The sequence below is a fragment of the Porites lutea genome, chromosome 8 (genome assembly GCF_958299795.1).
Source record: "Porites lutea chromosome 8, jaPorLute2.1, whole genome shotgun sequence".
NCBI classification, from domain to species: Eukaryota; Metazoa; Cnidaria; class Anthozoa; order Scleractinia; family Poritidae; genus Porites; species Porites lutea.
In genome coordinates this window covers 16,037,369-16,055,487 of record NC_133208.1, presented here as the reverse complement: position 1 = coordinate 16,055,487, position 18,119 = coordinate 16,037,369, and the positions used below count along the sequence as shown (strand labels likewise).

At 38.7% G+C, this 18,119-nt stretch overlaps 2 protein-coding genes across 2 annotated transcripts in view; both read right to left on the bottom strand.

The window, feature by feature from the left end:
• Positions 1–1,293, bottom strand: part of LOC140946624 (cholesterol 24-hydroxylase-like) — an 8,400-nt gene extending 7,107 nt beyond the window's left edge. The window contains exon 1 of the mRNA XM_073395738.1: positions 699–1,293. Within this exon, the coding sequence (XP_073251839.1) occupies positions 699–1,130 (432 nt within the window). The 5' untranslated portion in view covers positions 1,131–1,293. The remainder of the gene's footprint in view (positions 1–698) is intronic.
• A 2,906-nt stretch (positions 1,294–4,199) lies between these two features.
• On the bottom strand, positions 4,200–18,018 carry LOC140946623 (cholesterol 24-hydroxylase-like). The gene is made up of 5 exons (XM_073395737.1): positions 17,472–18,018; positions 11,767–11,901; positions 9,119–9,452; positions 7,394–7,466; positions 4,200–5,220 (listed from the first exon to the last, which is right to left on the bottom strand). The coding sequence occupies exons 1-5, from the start codon at positions 17,934–17,936 to the stop codon at positions 4,725–4,727; spliced, it is 1,503 nt and encodes a 500-aa protein (XP_073251838.1). The 5' UTR covers positions 17,937–18,018; the 3' UTR covers positions 4,200–4,724.
• Between the last annotated feature and the right edge of the window lie 101 nt (positions 18,019–18,119).

Below are 18,119 nucleotides of genomic sequence, written 5' to 3'. Positions count from 1 at the left end.
GTAAATAGCCATCCAACAATTAAATTGCGTTGAAAAAATTTCTGTTGCAATCGGTTTGATGCTAAACCACAATTTGACTGGACTAGTGTTGTCTATGTTGAGTATGCCTAGAAGTTTGAAGTAACGTGCACTACTTTCTCTATTATGGCTAAAAATATGACCTTAGTTAGTCTACTTTGGTATGTGTTTCCCTAACTAATAATTTAAATCGCTTCTTTCTTGATCTGTTTATGTTCCATCGTCGCTATTCGAACTCCCGAGTTTGGGGGCCATTTAAGTTTCATTGAAGAGAAGCTTGTAAAACAGCAAAAGTGTTCCATATGCAACACATTTCTCAACACTAAAAAGGATGAGATTAACCCAGGAGATAAAGGAAAGCTTGATACGAGGAATAAAGTCGCTTCTGTTGGAAAATCTGCTGTTGGGGAAAAAATCTAACCGGCAAACGAAGAAATAAAATCAAAAAAGAATTACAAGCCTAAAGCGAACGAGAAAGGAAAAGAAAACACCGCTATTTTTTCCGAAACCTGGCCGAGGTTATAAAAGAATGAAAATAATACGAAAATAATAACGACGTGCCGCTGTTCTAGAAAACATTTCAAAGAGCACAGCTAATCATTCTAAGTTTCAATCGGGTAACAAAAAGTCTCAATGTTACATTTCTGACAGAGACTAAAGTGAAAACCAGCATACAGTACCTTGCCAATAATGTCGAGGGTGACTCTTTCAAATTCATCCATCATCCTGACCGGCGTTTTACCATCAGCATATTTCCTCAGATTTTCCAGAAAGTCGTCACAAATCGAATTAAAGGCGTCCATCGAATTCATCAAATACTTTCTGTGAAATCCGGGTTCTAACATTGCTCGCTTGTGACGCCAGACATCGTGATCGATTTCCGTCATAATTCCCTGCCCAGCAGCTCGCTGGCCGAACACGCTGCTGAGTTTGGAGTAAAGACGTGGTGATTTGGGCAAATTCAATGTGATGAGGGCTTTCTTGGCCATGTCAGGGTGAGATAGGATAACAACGGGATTAAAAAGCATCCACAAAACGTAAACCGATCCATATTGCCGATACCAGTTCATCAATATGATGGTCATGCCCCCGTTTTCTCCCTCTCTGTTCATTTCTCGTCGAATAAAAGGGACATTGCCAGTGAAAAAGCCATCTCTTGGAGGCCCTGGAATGTGCGCGTAACGCAAATGCTGATGATGGACATACAAAGCGAACGACAAAAATCCAAGGAGAAGAAAAAAAATCAGGGGTAACACCCAGTAAATCAACGTTAGAACCATTATTGCAACTGAGATTTGCAGAAGTTGATACGCTTAACTTCCTAAGGGGAGTAATTGAAAATCGTGTGACCTATCAGATGAACAAATGCAGCTGCAATATCATATTAGCGTCCTCGTGATTTAATGATTTAATGTTTTCTTACTAGGACAATAGTCAAGAATCGTCCATTGTAGCTATACGCGTTCCTCTTAAGTCGTCAACGGATATTACAAACACCTCAACTGTTTTCACTTTTTTATATCCTACTTTCAAATTGTCTTCCCTCTTACTAGACGGTGTTGTCTATATCTAGCCTGCGGTGCAGCCGGCCCACGTATCGCATTAAGGGTCTGCGCGCAGGCTATCTATATCTAGAAGAAAATTACTAGTTCACAGGCAAGTTAATTGATATATGGCACGGTATGACAGATCTTGTCAACGATCAATTAAGATAATTAACAAGAAAAAATCTTTTACCCCCGATATCTTTCGACAGAAATAATATTTTCTTCTGATTTTTTTTTTTAAAAGAAAGCTCTCAAGAATATCTATTTGAAAATGTTGAAACCTCAAAAATGAAAAAATGGCAATTTTAAGGGTGGCTGATACCTTAAACTAATTATAATAAATAATTCATAAACAAATAAAAAAAACACACCTCAAATTAATGCGTTAAAAAGAGCGGTTGGAAATCAGTAGAAAAACTTCTCATTTCTGCATCCTTGATTTTCTTTTTCTTAAATCAGTTCAGTTGTTCGAGAAGTAATATTAAACATTCCAGTCAGTTGTTCACCACAATATCAAACACCTCGGAGTTCGTCAAAAATACATCGTTGTGCATCTTATTTTTAACGCTCTGGTCGGTATTACTGTCAAATCGACAAAACCGTGAACACTTGCAATGTTTTAGCAATGTTTATTACTTAACAATTGACCACTCCAGAGAATATCAAAACATACCATAACGCTCTTTGTTTGTCACCCCAAAATTTTGCATAAGCATTGTCTTCAGTTTCTCTTGGGAGTGAAAATGGCCCCAAGGAAAACTGAAAACAATGCTTATGCAAAATTTTGGGGTGACAACAAATAGCATTATGGTATGTTATGGTATTTTCTGGAGTGGTCAATACCACACGTTCCAATATTAAAACTCTAAAATGACGCCGAGGCTTTCTGGTGATTTTCCTATACTTGGTTTGGTTTTCTTTGTGTTCAAGTCTCTTCTGGGAATTGCAAGACAATGGAGTGGTCAAAAATTTGCAATTTTGACGGAGTCATGTTAGAATAATTTTAATATACAGCTAAATCAAAAAAGGTTGCTTTGGTAACTAGTCATTGGTAATTAGGCATTTGGGCATATGAAACAATTCAATGAGTTACTTGAATGAGTGACCACCAAACAATAGCTTCCCAATACCCAATAGGACAATTGCACGATGACATCATTTACTACAACTACCAGAATCCTTGAGTTTGTTGTTTTCTTGTGCAAATTAAGGCTATTGTTCTTTAATCCTCGGCGGGATTGACAAATTTAAATAACAAAGCAAAACCGAAATGAATTCTGGTAGTTGTAGTCAAATATCGTCATCGTGCAATTGTCCAATTCTCAATGCCCGAAGCAACCTTTATTGAATCAGCTTTCTCAAACTGATTAATAATTCATAAAGAAAATACAAAGGAAATTAATGTTTAATGAGTGTTTGGAAATCGGATGAAAAACTGCTCAGTTTTGTATCCCTAATTTCTTCTTCTAAAATCAATTTGTTTGAGAAGTAGTATCAAGCATTCGACAATGTGTTTCATCACCACATGAAACACCTCGAAGTTCGTCAAAAATACTCCGCTGCGCGTCGTATTTTCAACTCTCTTTCAGTGTTTCACCTGGTGATGAAACACTGTGTCTCACGCTTGATATATTACATATCGAACGTGGGGTATTAGTTCATGAGCTTTCATGCGTCAGCGTGCGTGCGCGGGAAGTTTGAAGAGCACGAAAGAGCCGTAAGAGTTGCGCCTCGAGCAACTCTAACCTCTTGAGTGCTCTCCAAACTTCCCAAGTACTCAATATCTCGACATACGCACAGCTGAAGCATGAACTACATTGTTTTATAACATTATCAAAGCGGTCAATGCAGAAATAACTTATATTTTTATTATTGTAGCGCGCGCTCAAAGCAGTACTTGTCAATGTCTACGTGACAATATTTTTTTTTACCTAGACTGCAAAGCAGTCCGTATTTTTGCGTATTCAAGTACGCGCGAACAGTTAAACAAAAGCAGAGACGAAATATAGCGTTTGGGACTTAAAAAATGCCCAAACTAGCAGAAATCTTCGAACAGTCAAGCGGTACGAGGCAGGTATATGTATCTTTTTTCTTTTCTGATCATTGTATAAAACAAATAGATTCCATGTTGCCGTGGATCTGTTCAGTAATAGATCACAGAGGACGCTGGGCCCGTTTCTCGAAAGTCCTGTTAACTTATTGGACCCGAAATCAAACATTCAAATCAGAATCTAAAGAATTTGAGGTCAAAAGTGTTGGGATCTTTCCAGTGATAATAAGATCACAGAGGACGACAAAATGTGGTGAAAACATCAGTGACAACACTTCTTTGTTTTCAACACATTTTGACGTCATACTGAACAGACGCACGGCAACATGGAATCTATTTGTTAAATGATGCACGCTCGCGCTATTAAATTTGATTAGGCGAATATTCTAGCTATGTTATAATGTGTAGTGACCAGTCATAGCAAAGATCAGGACACGCGACCAAGCCACAAACTAAGGGCCTGTTTACATGGAGTGGGGGACCCCGGTCTAGTGGGGTTGGTTTCTTTTGTTTTCACGCTCTGTGGGACACAAAACAAAAGAAACCTACCCCACTAGACCGGGGTCCCCCACTCCATGTAAACAAGGTTCTTGCTTGAGGTTTAGTTTTCTCAGTGCCTGATTGGCCGTTTTCTTGCAACGCAATAACATTCCAGAAATATCTCTGGTGTTCACGGTTTTATCGGTTTGACATTGAATCTTGTAGAGAACCACTGTCTCATGTTTGACATATTACACCCTTACTTGTTATGAATGAGAAATTATGAGTTAGGGTGGATTTCCACTGTTGCGTAAATTTTAAGTGCATGCGCACGTGAATTTTACACCCATAAATAAAATAGAGGCACTATATGAAGTGTCGTACGTTACGTGAAAGTCAAGCGAGGTTCAACTTTTATGTTAACGCGCGACCCTCTATACACAGCCTCTAATTTATTACTCGCGCAAAATTAATTGGTACAAAATACCTGGTACATTCTTTAAGTGCACAGTCGTGCACAGTATAATCGTTGACAAACTTATTCCCAGGCCCTCCCAAGAAGAAAAGAGACCTTACACTGGGAACGAAATTTTGTCATCTCGACTGAATTATAGCATGGCAATAGTCCACTACCTCTGAGTTAAAGTGCACATTACACCATCTCGAGGCTTTAATGTTAAATTTTCTTCGACTTGGTCTGTTTGGCCAGGAAGGATCTCGAACTTGAATTCTCTGAGGAGCCTTGCCATTAAAACCTTTGCCTCAAACTGAGCTAATGTCTTTCCAATACAACTTCTAGGACCCAGGGAGAATGGAAAAAACACAGACTGTGATATAGCATCTTTACGAGACGGGGAAAAGCGATCTGGATCAAAATCATCTGGAGATTCCCAGAATTCAGGAGACTTTTGGACATTATAACATGAAACAACTACTGGAGTTTTGGCTGGTATTTTGTAACCACCAAAAATGTCTTCGTTTTGAAGAATTCTTTGAGTCCCACCAATGGGAGGATGCTTACGTAGGGCTTCTTTCAGTGTCTGGTCAAGGTATTGCAGTTGGCCAAGATCTTGATACTCCACAGTCTCACGATGACCAAGAACTTTATCCACCTCTTTCAAAATCCTGGCAAGAAATTTCAACAAGATAAATCAAATGCAGGGGAGTTAATTCTGGTACATACCGTAAAATTCCGAAAATAAGCCCCTCCATGTATAAACACCTCCAAATATAAGGCCCCCAAAACGGTAATGCAAAAAACCCTCCATTAAATCACCCTCCAAATATAAGCCCCACGGGGGCTTGTACTTGGAAAATTGCCCTCAAATACAAAGTAAAACAAAGCAAAAACGGTAAATTTACCTTCAACTATAACTGAGGCTAGCCCAATCGATTTTGAACCGCAAATTTGCCGCCGTAGATAAGCCCCCCCCCACAAATAAGCCCCTCAAAAAGGGACTTTGAAAAATATAAGCCCCGGGGTTATTTTCGGAATTTTACGGTAAATAGTTGGCTTGCCCTTTAGTTGGCTTGATTAGCTCAATGGATAGGGCATTGCACCTGGTATCGCAAAGGTCAGGGCTCAATTCTTGGACAGGCCTGAATGTTTCAGGTTCTTTTTAACCGCTTAGACATTTCATTCTACTGCGAAGGTAATGTTCATGTTTAAAGTTATTTGATTTGTTACAGAAATTCTTGTTGAACAGTTCTACAAGTCTGTGCTCAGGCTATGCTGTAGTTGAACACACTTTCAAAACACAAATTCAAATTTAATATTCGTGCATCATTGCTTGATAAATTGGAGGCTGGCGATACTTATTATGAAATGGATGAAATTATTCTTAAAATTAAGAAAGCAGAACCAATTTTTTTGTAATCGCCTGCCTATAAAAACAGCGAGGGAATGTTTTGTTTTTCCTTTCCTCCTTAGAGTTTTAAATGCATCTTTTTCATATGCTTTTCTTCGTAAGATTATAAATTTTTGCAATTAGTCAGTCAATCGCTCCGTATTTATTTGAAAACGGATGAATCTTCCTTGCTTTTTAACCTTAATTTTATTGCAATTATTTTCTTTTCATATCATTCCTGGCCCGCCTAGACAAGCTATAGCTATTTGCGGTGCCAGGACACTTGTAAAAAAATTCTTTAGACCATTTATAATAAAGTCTTGAAGTCTTGAAGTCCGTCGCCTTACTTTTGCTTATGGGTGATCAAGAAATCTTAGTTTTTTAATAGAAATCTTGCGCTGGGCACCCAGGATTTCACAGGTTCAGAGCACTGGGCTCCCTTCAGTTTTTCTTAGCCAGAGCACAAGATGAGTTCAAAAGGAGATGAAATGTTACTTTCACTTTTGAGCCTGTGGATAACAACAAAACAAAGTCCAACATGTGCTTGCAGAAATAAAAAAAACCCTAGGGGGGTACACCTAGGGGGGTACTCGGGATTTCAAGTGACGGGGATGATCGAATGGAGCCAAAAGTCAAGACCCAAAATAATCCCTAGGGCTTCCAGCAAAACCCCAAAAAAATCCCTGGACCAAAAATTAACCCCCAAAAAATCCCATGCCGATTTTGTGGCCCTTAAAAGTTCCAGAAAGAGGTAATGCTATAACACAAAGAAAAACATTGCAAATTGAACACTCGTGTTTTTTATTCATCATACCATCTGAATATATCCTTTCCCTCATCTGATTCTTTTTAATACCCCCAAAAAATCCCTACTCAAATCAAGCTACCCAAGCCAAATTTTCGTACCCAAAAAAATCTCGGAATCGAAAAATTTATTTCAAACCCAAAAAAATCCTTCGATCATCCCCATCACTTGAAGTCCCGAGTACCCCCCCTGGGGGGTACATTAGCATAGCTGAACGTTTTCAATATCATAATTATTTGTAGTTGTACATATTATTGTTAAAAACTGAATCATTGGATAATGCAATTCTAGCTATAGCTCTGATTGGCTCAGCCATCATGATATATGAGCTGTTATATCATGCTCTCCAAATATGGTAACTGTATGCGTGTGCTCAAAATTAAATACAAGCTGAAAATCGGTTGTTTTTACAAATAAAGTTAGGAAGAATTCTCCATATTTTGTGGGCATTTTTAATAAAACAATTATTACACTCACGCTTGTTGGACATGAGTTGATTTAGCCAGTGCCTTATTGGCTACCTACCATCCCATGTCCAATGCACACTCATGGAATAATTGTTAAGTAGATTATATCGTTCTTCATTACTGACTTTATATTTTTTACACCAAATCTTAATAAAAAATCAAGAGGTTATGCCACATACCTTTCTTCAATCATTGGTTGGTTTAGAATTTCATACAGAGTAAATGAGAGCTGGTTTGATGTTGTTTCTTGCCCTATTAGAGTTTTGAATGAAATAAAGAAATCATATTTAGGAAACAAAGTAACAAAAAGTGGTCTCGGACATCCCATCAGGGAGGTCTCACCAATAAAGGTGCATTCATGTAGCTAAAAACTGGACTTTCCGAGAGCATAAAAGCAGAGAACACCCTTTCAGGGAGGTCTGAAATCTAGAGTGCCTAACATATAAGGGCCTGTTTACTTTAATTGGGGTGAGCCAGCCCAGTTAGCTGGGCTGTTTCACTTTACCAGGCTGGCTCAGCTCACAACTTGTCTCCTCATAAAATTTCCATTGTGTCTATTTGAGATCAGAAAGTGGGCTGGCACACTTGCCGAGATCTCCGTTGCTTGGCCAAGATCTTGGTGAGTGTGCCAGCCAACATTCTCATAAAAACACAAAGAACTGCTATGAAGAAGAAACACATGGGCCTAGCTAGCCTGATAAAGCAGGCAGCATGGCTAACTGGGTGACTCATCGCATATGAGGATAGGTGTAAAATTCTTAAATGGAACTCTTTAGAATGAAGGAGAGAATTCCTATCTCTGGTGGAGTGCTGTAAGATTATATTCAGTCTGAATGGTCTAAACTTCAGTGATTATTTTGAACTGTGCAAGAGCATAAAGACTAGATCCAACCATCAATATAAGATACAATATAAGATACAATTAAACTGTTATAAATATTCCTTCTTTGTTAAGATAATCAAGTTTTGTCACGATCTTCCAAGTAACGTAATCAATTGTCACGACAGTCCAAACATTAACAAGTTTAAAGTAAGATTGAAAAATCACATGAATATTTATTGAATGTACATTCCATACTTTGTTAAAGATGTTTCTGTGATTTTTATAAAGATATTTTTATTAACTTCCTTTTATATAATGTACATATTTTTATTGTAATATTTATATACATAGTTTTTTGTTCTTTTAGGAGATCCTTAATATAGGGTTGACCTCTGGGTTTCCTTTTTCTTAATAACTGCACTTGTTTGCAACAATGCTTGCTATTTTGAAATAAAGTATTGTATATATACAAAATAAACCCTAACAGGTGTTCAGGTGTTCATGGCTTCACCCAATCGCCCCTGAGAATTTCGCTTAAAATGAGATAAGAGATACAAGGGACATGGATCCACACGGATAGTTACAGGTAGCCTCCCCTACAGACATTCTTAGGGGTTTGTTATGTGCTCTTCTGGGGCAGGAACATGTGAGGAACCCCTAAGAATGTATGTGCAGGGAGGCTACAATCGGCGACAAAATTGTTGAGACATTGTACTTAACTAGGGTAACTTCGGAGAACAAAAGAATCCGCACCCCCCCCCCCCTGTCCCCTCCATTCAAAGTTGGGTGTTTGTTGTTTTCTATAGGTAGCTAGAACAAGGGCACAACATTGCACGGAGGGGATGGGGGAGGAAAGCAATATTTCCTCCTTTTAAAGTTAATAAAACGTAAAAAAAGCCCAGTTTTGGGCCAAGTGTCTCAACTCATTTTGTTGCCGATTGTGGGTTACAAGTAGTTGAGAGGTGAATGGGTTATGGGGGCTGCAAAAGTACAGCAACCTTAAAAATAAACAAAGCTCCCTGTTCTAGAAAGAAAGAAACAAATAAACAAAATACAAACAGAGCATTCTGTATATTCATACCTGCAATAAAAATTGTCAAGAAATTGTCCACCAAGTCATCCATGTTGATCTCAGGGTTCTCTTGTGCTCCTTTGACAATATGTTCCAATATATCACTTGGTGTCTCATCCCTATTTTGTAAAGCCAAACACCGCTCTTTGATGACATTCTTGGCAAAGAGACGAAGGTATTTTATAGCATCGATGACAGAATTTTGAAAGGGAAATGCAGATATCTGGAACATCCAAAATGGATTTTGGAAATTTGCTTGCATTCCTTCCAGTGTTTTTGACACAGCACTTGGAAATGCTGAGTCTGGATTTCCTACATTGTTCAGATTGATGCCAAAACCAACCTGAAATGAAATATGGTCAAACTATATTAATAAAGGCACTGCGGGGTCCATAGAAAGTGTCTGTATTAATAGGGTGTCCTAACCTCCTTCCCAACCCTCCTTCCTCCTTTCTTGTTGCAAGCAGAAGCAGAAGAATAGACCAATCACATCCAATCACCGTACTTGTTTCCATGAATGTTATTGACTTCTTCTTTTACCTCTGATCATCATCAGCAATCCAGTGCTAAGGGGTGTAATCAATTAATAACACTTGACAAGGTGGAGCTCAGCCGATTGACACAGGTTAATTGTTGATCTAAGAGCCAAGTAGCTTTGGCACTTAGTTTTAGGCCTAACTGAAGCCTGCGGGGCTGAGAAAAATTATTTTGAAGGCTAGGCCTCCTGTTATCTCAGGTTGTGGGTTTATGGACCCCCAATTACTTGAAGAGATCGCACACAGGTATAAAAATGTTTTGTGTGAATATGTACATGCTACTTGTACTTTAAATCATTGTAACAGCACTGCAGTCTAATTCTAGATTCAGCTGCATATTGTCAGCAACACATTCATTATGCAAAATACCAGACTCTGCTGGCCTCTGTTGGCTTAATTTTCACCAGACTGAAATGCTGTAGTTTTTGATAGTGATAACTCCAACATTGTTTTAGAAATCTGAAAACTTTGTTTCAGTGGAAAGGTAACACCCAGTCCACAAGAATCTGGATATTTCATATTTGAAACTGCACATTATTTTACACGAATTTGCCATCCATCCACATGAACCAGTCAAAAATATGACATTCTGCTGACCAAAAGCCCATCTTTTTTAAGGGTGCGTTTAAAACACGAAATTGCAAAATGACTTTCCTAAACAGTAAAAACATCTGTCAAACGACTCCCCGTTTTTTTGTCGAGTCTAACTAGTATGCTGTTATTTCTTTGCCTTCTATTCATGAACCAGCAAAACTTTGCTCAGCCATGCAAAACCTCACTAATGTTACTGTGCCATCACAGTTTTCCCTTTCTTGTTCGTAAATTATCGCAGTCACATGATCTTTCTACATATTTGTTTTGTACAAAGGACAAAATGCATGTCGTCTTGTTTTAAAGCCATTTATTGGCATTATTGCAATAGAGCAAATTTCACGTTATAGTTATTGCTTTCGTATACTTGGAGACTGCAAACAAAGTTTATCAACTGTGAAAGGTTTGAACCCAGGAGTCATTTCAAAAGTAGGTTGAGTTTGATTGTCCGGGTGAACGTAGTCCTGAATAGGACTGTTGTTGTTGACAGTGACTGACGTTTCAACAACCTGTACGGTAGTCATCTTCAGAGTCAAAGTGAGTTGTATCATGTCAGTTGATGGTATTACACTCTGGTTATTGATCTGATTGGTCAATTACGTCGCGATGTTATTGGTCGTCTGTCAGTTAAGCCATGATGTTATTGGCTATGAGGACTCATAATCAGTAATTGGTACGTTTCGATCTGTCTATTGTCACAGTTAAACAGTCGTCTATTGTTAGTCAAGTTGTCAGTTCTCCAGTCGTTCTCACGTAGTTAATTTTCCTTGATCTCGTCAATAAGTTGTTTGTACGGCGCTGGTAACTGTTGGCTGCGATTCAGTCAGGCGTTTGTTCTAAGTTAGTAAACCAGCTTTCTAAAGTAAGACGTTGATAGTAGTCTGTAGAATACGTTATACATGTCACAGAGTCCCAGTCAATTTGAACGTTTATCAAGCAAATCAGATCAATTGTGCAGGTAATACCATGCTTATAATTACCCTGTCTATATTTGTACTTGTAGAACTCTTAGCAACTTTTTTTTGACTTAAGACTTTTTACTTCTTCATCCTCACATATGTAAAAGTTGACTGCAGCTTAGCTTTGTAATACGCAAATTTCCCCATGGAAGTGCTATTTTCAGCATGTGTGATGAGCTTGTATGTGCACAACACTCAAGCTCTGCGTGACAACAAATCTCGTCACCAGAACCTTCATATCTTATGGCTGCGCAATAGTGTAGAGCTCAGGTTGAGAATGTACGTAACAACTTCATCTAAATAATTTTATTCATTTCACCATTTCGTCATTTCGCTATTTCATGTTTTAAACAAGCCCAAGCCCCTTCTTTAAACTGCTCCTCAGAGTGGTTTAAGGCCCTGTCCACACAAATTTGGAGTGTGAAGATATGTAGTTTCAAAAACGTTTGGATTTGTGTGGACAGGGCCTAAGTCTATGGTTGGAAGATCAATATCAATATTAGTGATGTAACATAATTATTGCTGTTACATTTCTGAATAGTCACTAAACGTGAAAACCAGCATACAGTACCTTGCCAATAATGTCAAGAGTAACCCTTCCAAATTCATTCACCATCCTGACAGGCGTTTTACCATCGGCATATTTCCTCAGATTTTCGAGAAAATCGTCACAAATGGAATTAAAAGCGTCCATCAAGTTCATTAAGAGTGATTTTCTGTAAAATTCGAACTTCGGCCTGACACGGTACCTCATCGATTTGGCTGATTTTTGGCATGTAGTCTTAGAATGGTGTCCTAAATACTGAATGCATATTCTAAGGTTCGAATTCTCGTTGGTTTCAAAGATACAGGAATGACAGTTTTGACGAGGCCTCGAGCGGCCGCCATGCTGGTGAACTGAAAGAGATTTACAGCAATTAATTCTAGCCTTATCATTAAAATAACTTAATCGTGACTCATACAGTTGCAAAGAACTATCCTTCCTCCTTTCATTTACCTACTCTTATCTGAAAATGGTTAAGCCTGAGCTACGAACGGCTATAACTTCTCACAGCACTTTTTCGGTACTCAAAAGGTACACAAATTTGGTAGAAATTGGAAGGCCAATATCACCCATGCCACATCGATTTAGACTAAGCCATTTTAACTAAACATAGTTTGTTTATAGCTAAGTTAGATTGTTGAATAAAATAATTGGGCAAATGCAACGGAACAGAAATATGATTGCATGAATGCGCAGTGGTTCAGCCACTTGGCCGCTAAAACTTCAAAACAAAATTCGGTGAATATTTGAAAAGAAAATTCTTTAAAAATTTATCGTGCCTCTTAAACCCTATCTATCGCTTAAAAAACCCTCCCTTGTAATGTAAACAGATGATCTTTTGATTCTGATCTTGCGAAGAGCTTGAAATATGCGCTAAAATGAAAATTATAAATTTTGTTACACACGGTACTAGCTCAAGTTCGCTCTTCGATTTCCCAGACCAATCGGGAACCGCTCGTGTACTGCACAGTTACAATTTTCTCTGTAGTATTTCGCTGTATACAGCTACAAATTACATATTTTCTTACGCAAAGATAACGCAAACGTTGTCAATTTTAATCAAAAGGCTAGAAAAACCAACCGTGCACTGTAGCTTTATGCAAATTGTATGGTATTCGATAATTACACGTGTAAACAGGAACCTACCTTTGCTAATGTACACTGTTTGGCAGATCTTTCCAGCGTAAGATATAAAACTAGTACATGAAATGAAATTAAAGAACTCATCAAGTCAAATTACGTGATCGTACCGTCATTACTGAATAATAAGTCCGCAAAATATGACATGGAATGATCGGTGGGAGACGAAGCTATTTTTAGGAGGACAGGGAACTGCACGCTGGAACGGAACTGAAATGAACAACCTCAATCAAGTTCAGTTTTCTTGACGCTATTAAACGTTTCACCCAAATTTTAACAGGAAGTTGTTTTCTATTTTCTTTCTCATTCTTGCATGTATTCTGCAGTTCGCCCACTATTTTTTCGTAACTTTTAATTTTCTAGCTAACTGGAACTGTTATAAGAACTACCAACCCCCCTCCCCCCTCCCCCTCTTTGAGTGAACTTTCATTCGGTCTGATTCACAATAATTTTCGAACGGTGACAAAGTGAAATTTGAAATGACATTTTATTTAGTATTTTTAAAAGCTCCTTCTTTTTTTTCCCGATAGCCAGGAATGTTTTGAACGTAAAGGCTCAAGTGGCGGTGTTTTTCACGACTCTGCTTGTAGACTGACCTCACCACCAGTACCACGGACATAAAATCTGATCGGAGAGGGTCATACAGTAACTGATGGGTCTCTGAAAAGCGAAAGGCAGTCACTTTGGGGCGAGTAGGCTATATAGATGATGAACTCATTATTTATAACCCCATAACCGTATCCCAAAAGTCGAGCCAGCCCGGGGCGAGCGAACACAATTTTGGGGCCACAGGCCACGCCCTTATGTTTAGCGGGAAATTGGTTGATTAGTCAAATCTCCTTAACTCCACGACCATGCACCTTTCCAAATATAGCCCTTCTAATCATCATATAGTTAGGGCCTCCCGTAAGCATTTGCAACTATTTTGATTCGTAGAAGACTGTTTAACAGTTTTCATTACTTTAATGTCTCGTAAACAACACGAGGTACATGTTCTGATCTTCCCCCCCCCCCCCCACCCTTCCCCCATCCATAACAAAAAATTTTCAGACCAACACTGAATTGCATGAAGGTATGTACAAAAATATGACCATCTCGAGGCAAGGTACATCACTGTAACTTACCACATAAAAGCCTTTTCGTTGTTTGCCATCGACTGATTCTGTTCTGAATACTAAGGTCCCATAAACGACGCCACGTTTAGAAAGAGCCCGCCCTTTTCAATCCAAGAAAACCCAAGTAGCGATTTCACCAACGGACATAAGCCGTAAGAAAAGGACCGCGTCAAATACTTCATAAAATCACAAACGCCTCATGACACCTTTAAATCACTCTTTCTTCGATAAACTAATTTTTAATTTTTTAAGCATAAATGACATCAGAATGCGCGATTATGAGCATAGTTTATGAAAAGAAAATTTAACACCTGATGCACATGAAAGCGTCTAAGAAGGGGACGAGGGGGAATTAGGAACATTGTGCTTACCGCTGGAAAAATATTGGCTAGTTCTTTGAATAGACTCAATTAAAGCCGTTTTTGTTCAGTAAGGAGCTGTTAGATGGGGGGTAAGCTACATAAAGTAGATCGCAACAGAATACGGCATAGGACTAGGCTCTCAAAATCGATAAGCTGAATGAAAGACCAATTATTATGTAAAACAGAGAAAAATTCCTTGAGGGAAAAAAATTATGGCTAGGGAAAAGACCCGAATGTGGATAGTTAGGATGGTAGCTTCTTTTCAGGTAATCGATCATTTACGTTAACTTCCGCTATCCGACGGGCATATCGGAAAGACTGAATGGATGAGAGTATAACACATTCAAGAAGAAACAAATTTGTGATTTTTCACAACTCAATAAAATAACTAAAATTGTGTACTACTCGGTTATACAAGATTTTTGTTTTCAATTTCAGATTTTTACGATGGGGCATTAGCCCCCGTACTCACTAGACACTACTTTACAATCATCGTGTTAAAATCAGTGAAATACTCCAAAACAATTTGGATTCCTATACCCTTATACCTTTATTAAAAATTAAAGTTGGGAAGTTTGTTGTTTTCTAAAAGTAGTTTGAACAGCCGAACGACATTTTTTTACACGGAGTGGGGAAGGCAAAGCTTCACTTATCTCTTCTAAGGTAGAAAGTGTCAGCAAAACGTGAGAGTCGTCCTTGAGGGTAAAGTGTCTAACCTAATTTTCTCACCGATTGCAAGTGCCATTTCATCCACGCATAACCTCACCTAGTTAACAGAATTAGCAAATGTAGTAGGGAAACGTTGCGAGAGAACTGAGTAAGATGTTAGGGTAAGTTTTGGAAATTTTCCGCACACCTGGAAAGTCCTGGCTACGCTCCTGATAGAGACTTTTGCTGGAGAGAAATTGAAACATGTTCGCTAATATAGTGACGACCAGAAAGGACAAGCCATAGGATAGTTCCAGAAAACCACCCATTAAAATAGATCACGAAGTTGTCGTGGCGGAGGATGAACTTGAAGGCATCTGATGAAGTGCAATTTTTCAAGGGAGCCCAGACAAGATTATGTACGATGGGCACAGCTTGTTTGATCTTGAAAATTTAGAGAAGCTCAAGGCAAATCGCTAGACAACACATGCTAGAACTGAAATAAAAATCTTTTGCGCTTTTGCACTCTGTCCCTAAGGGTAAAGGAGAAAGTTTCCTTTTATCAATGCATTAACCGAGTTGATTATGAATGTGTCCTTATGTTGGACGTCTTACTAACAAGCACATTACCACTACTCGCCCTCAGAGGCGTTTTTCAGTTGACGAGCAGAGAAAATTAGGTTTTGACTGTTTGAAATTCTGGATGCCAGAGTGAAGACGCCTTTTGTATGATGACGTCATCGCCCTACAGTAAAAAGCGTTCGTTTTTTACCACTGATATTACGTCAATCGGTACACTTATGTTGTCGAAAGGTCCGTGAGCATGGTAAATAATTTTACCTTAAACTGCAGACACATCTTCAATCACTCCTTATTGTTCGCGATATCGGATAAACACTCTGGTCTCTAACTGAATTTTCTTTGCTGTTTACTTTATTTTGAATTAGGACTGTCTTGAGTTGTCCATGCATTTTCTAGCGATTTTAAGCTTTTTTAAGGAAACAAAAATCTGGAATTGTCCCTAGGGTGAGGCATTTGCGCACAGTTTTAAAGCCCTTCGGTGGGGTGACTGTGGTTTTTGTTGTCCCGGGCTCATCCCTCATTCTTCTTAACCCCTTCCAAACCAATTTTTCTGTTTATCAAGAATCTCCTCAAAACGGGCTTCGTGATTGAGACAAAATACCTGAAAATTGTACACGGAACCGTTGTTAACGGTGTACAAGGTAGAATGAGTCTATTCATTACTTTGCCAACGCCCAATTTTTAAAACCGGAAGTAATGATGTTTATTTCAAGGGCTCATGTCTCATGGGTTTTGAGTGAATCTTCAAACGCTGTAAATACATGTAGCTGGAACTATCATCGCATCGATCCTCGCTCACTAATAATGATAACTTATATCAACTTCCATTATTTATTGCCTGGCTAAGATTTTCACGGATTCTTCAGTTCAGTTGTTTGAAACCAGGCGGCTTCACGTGAGTTGTAACGCCAGGCAAGGAACGTGACGACCCGCGATATGCGTGGGAAAATATTACTTTTTTTCGATCAAGGTGGAAACTGGCAACTTTGTCATCGAGTAAGGTAATACATCTCAATTTTCATTACTATGGTTAATTTTAAGAGCTCTGGTTTCGGTAAAGGAACTGGAGGAAAATCAGGAAAATTCCTGTTCGACTGTGATGGTTGGATTTTGTTTACGCGTCATAGCATAAACATGACAAATTCATTTTCCTTTTCCTTATACAATCTGCCTTTTTTTATACTGTTTTTCGCAGCAGAGTTATCGATTATATTACAGAGGCTAATTTTATTACACAGATCACTCAGATTTAATGACAGAAACTCTATTATCGATTGTAATTTTGGCAACACCTGGCGAGTATTCGGTGTACAGATTATTGACAAAGTCGCTAGAACAGTCTTCCATTCATTACTTTTGTTTCTGCTCCGTTAAATTTGCCCAATTTTTTTATTAATGAACTCGATTTAACTACAAACAGTGAGTATTCAGGCAGATTGGCAAGCTTCAATGCGATGTGGCAAAAGAGATATACGCCTTTAAAATTCTGTTAATTTTGCGGGTGTAAAAAATTCAAAAAGTATACCCACCAAAAGTTTAATCGATCGTTGCGAAAACGTTATCAATTTCGAAGTAGTTTCTAAAAATACAATAAAGAGGGATTGTTCTTTCAATCTGTATTGGCAAAGGAAGATTAGCTTTGAAGACAGGGTTGTAGTCGAAGGCTCAAAAGCAGCTTCTATTAACCAATATGGCGCCGGTCCGAGGCACCCAAAAACCGGCCATGTTGATAATTTCCGAAGTAGGAGGAATTAGAACCTAAAGTTAGCTATTCCTTATTAAAGACCTCAAATCAAGTCTACATGCCAATTTTTAGCCAATTCGGTGAGATAGTGTGGCAGCGCCTTTTTAATATAGCTCGAATCTTACAGACAACTGCTCTTAAATACCTTCTGTGAAATGCTGGGTTTAACATTGCTCGCTTACGACGCCAGACTTCGTGATCGACTTCCGTCAAAATCCCCCGCCCAGAAGCCCGGTGGCCAAACACGTTACTCAGCTTGGAGTAGACACGCTCTGCTTTGGGCAAATTCAGTGTGATGAGGGCTTTTTTGGCCATGTCTGGGTCAGACAAAATGACAACGGGAATAAAATAAATCCAAGTAATGTAAACCGATCCGTATTGCCGATACCAGTTCATCCATATAATGGTCATTCCTTTATCTTGAGCTCTCTTTTTCTCTCGTCGAATAGACGGGATATTGCCGGTAAAGAAGCTATCTCTTGGAGGCCCAGGGATGTGGTCGTAACGCAAATGCTGATGGTGGACATGCAAAACAAACGACAAGAATCCAAGGAAAAGAAGGAGAATCAGGAATAACGCAGAGTACGTTAACAATGTTAAAGCCATTGCAACTGACACTTGAAATGATTGCTAAATTCCCTAAGAGAAGTCATGGAGAAAATTAAATGGGTAAGTGACAACGAAGACAAACAGGTCACCATTTGTAACATTTCGTTTGGGCCATATATGATGTACCTACTCACCGAAGTATAACGATCGCGGGCTCGTCGCTTTGCTCAGCGGTTTTTA

Coding starts and splice junctions, on each gene's coding strand:
- LOC140946623 (XM_073395737.1), bottom strand. CDS start 17,936: ATGGCTTTAACATTGTTAACGTACTCTGCGTTATTCCTGATTCTCCTT. Junction 9,453..11,766: donor CTCTTGACATTATTGGCAAG/GTACTGTATGCT, acceptor ATTTCATTTCAG/GTTGGTTTTGGCATCAATCT. Junction 7,467..9,118: donor CTTGACAATTTTTATTGCAG/GTATGAATATAC, acceptor AAACTCTAATAG/GGCAAGAAACAACATCAAAC.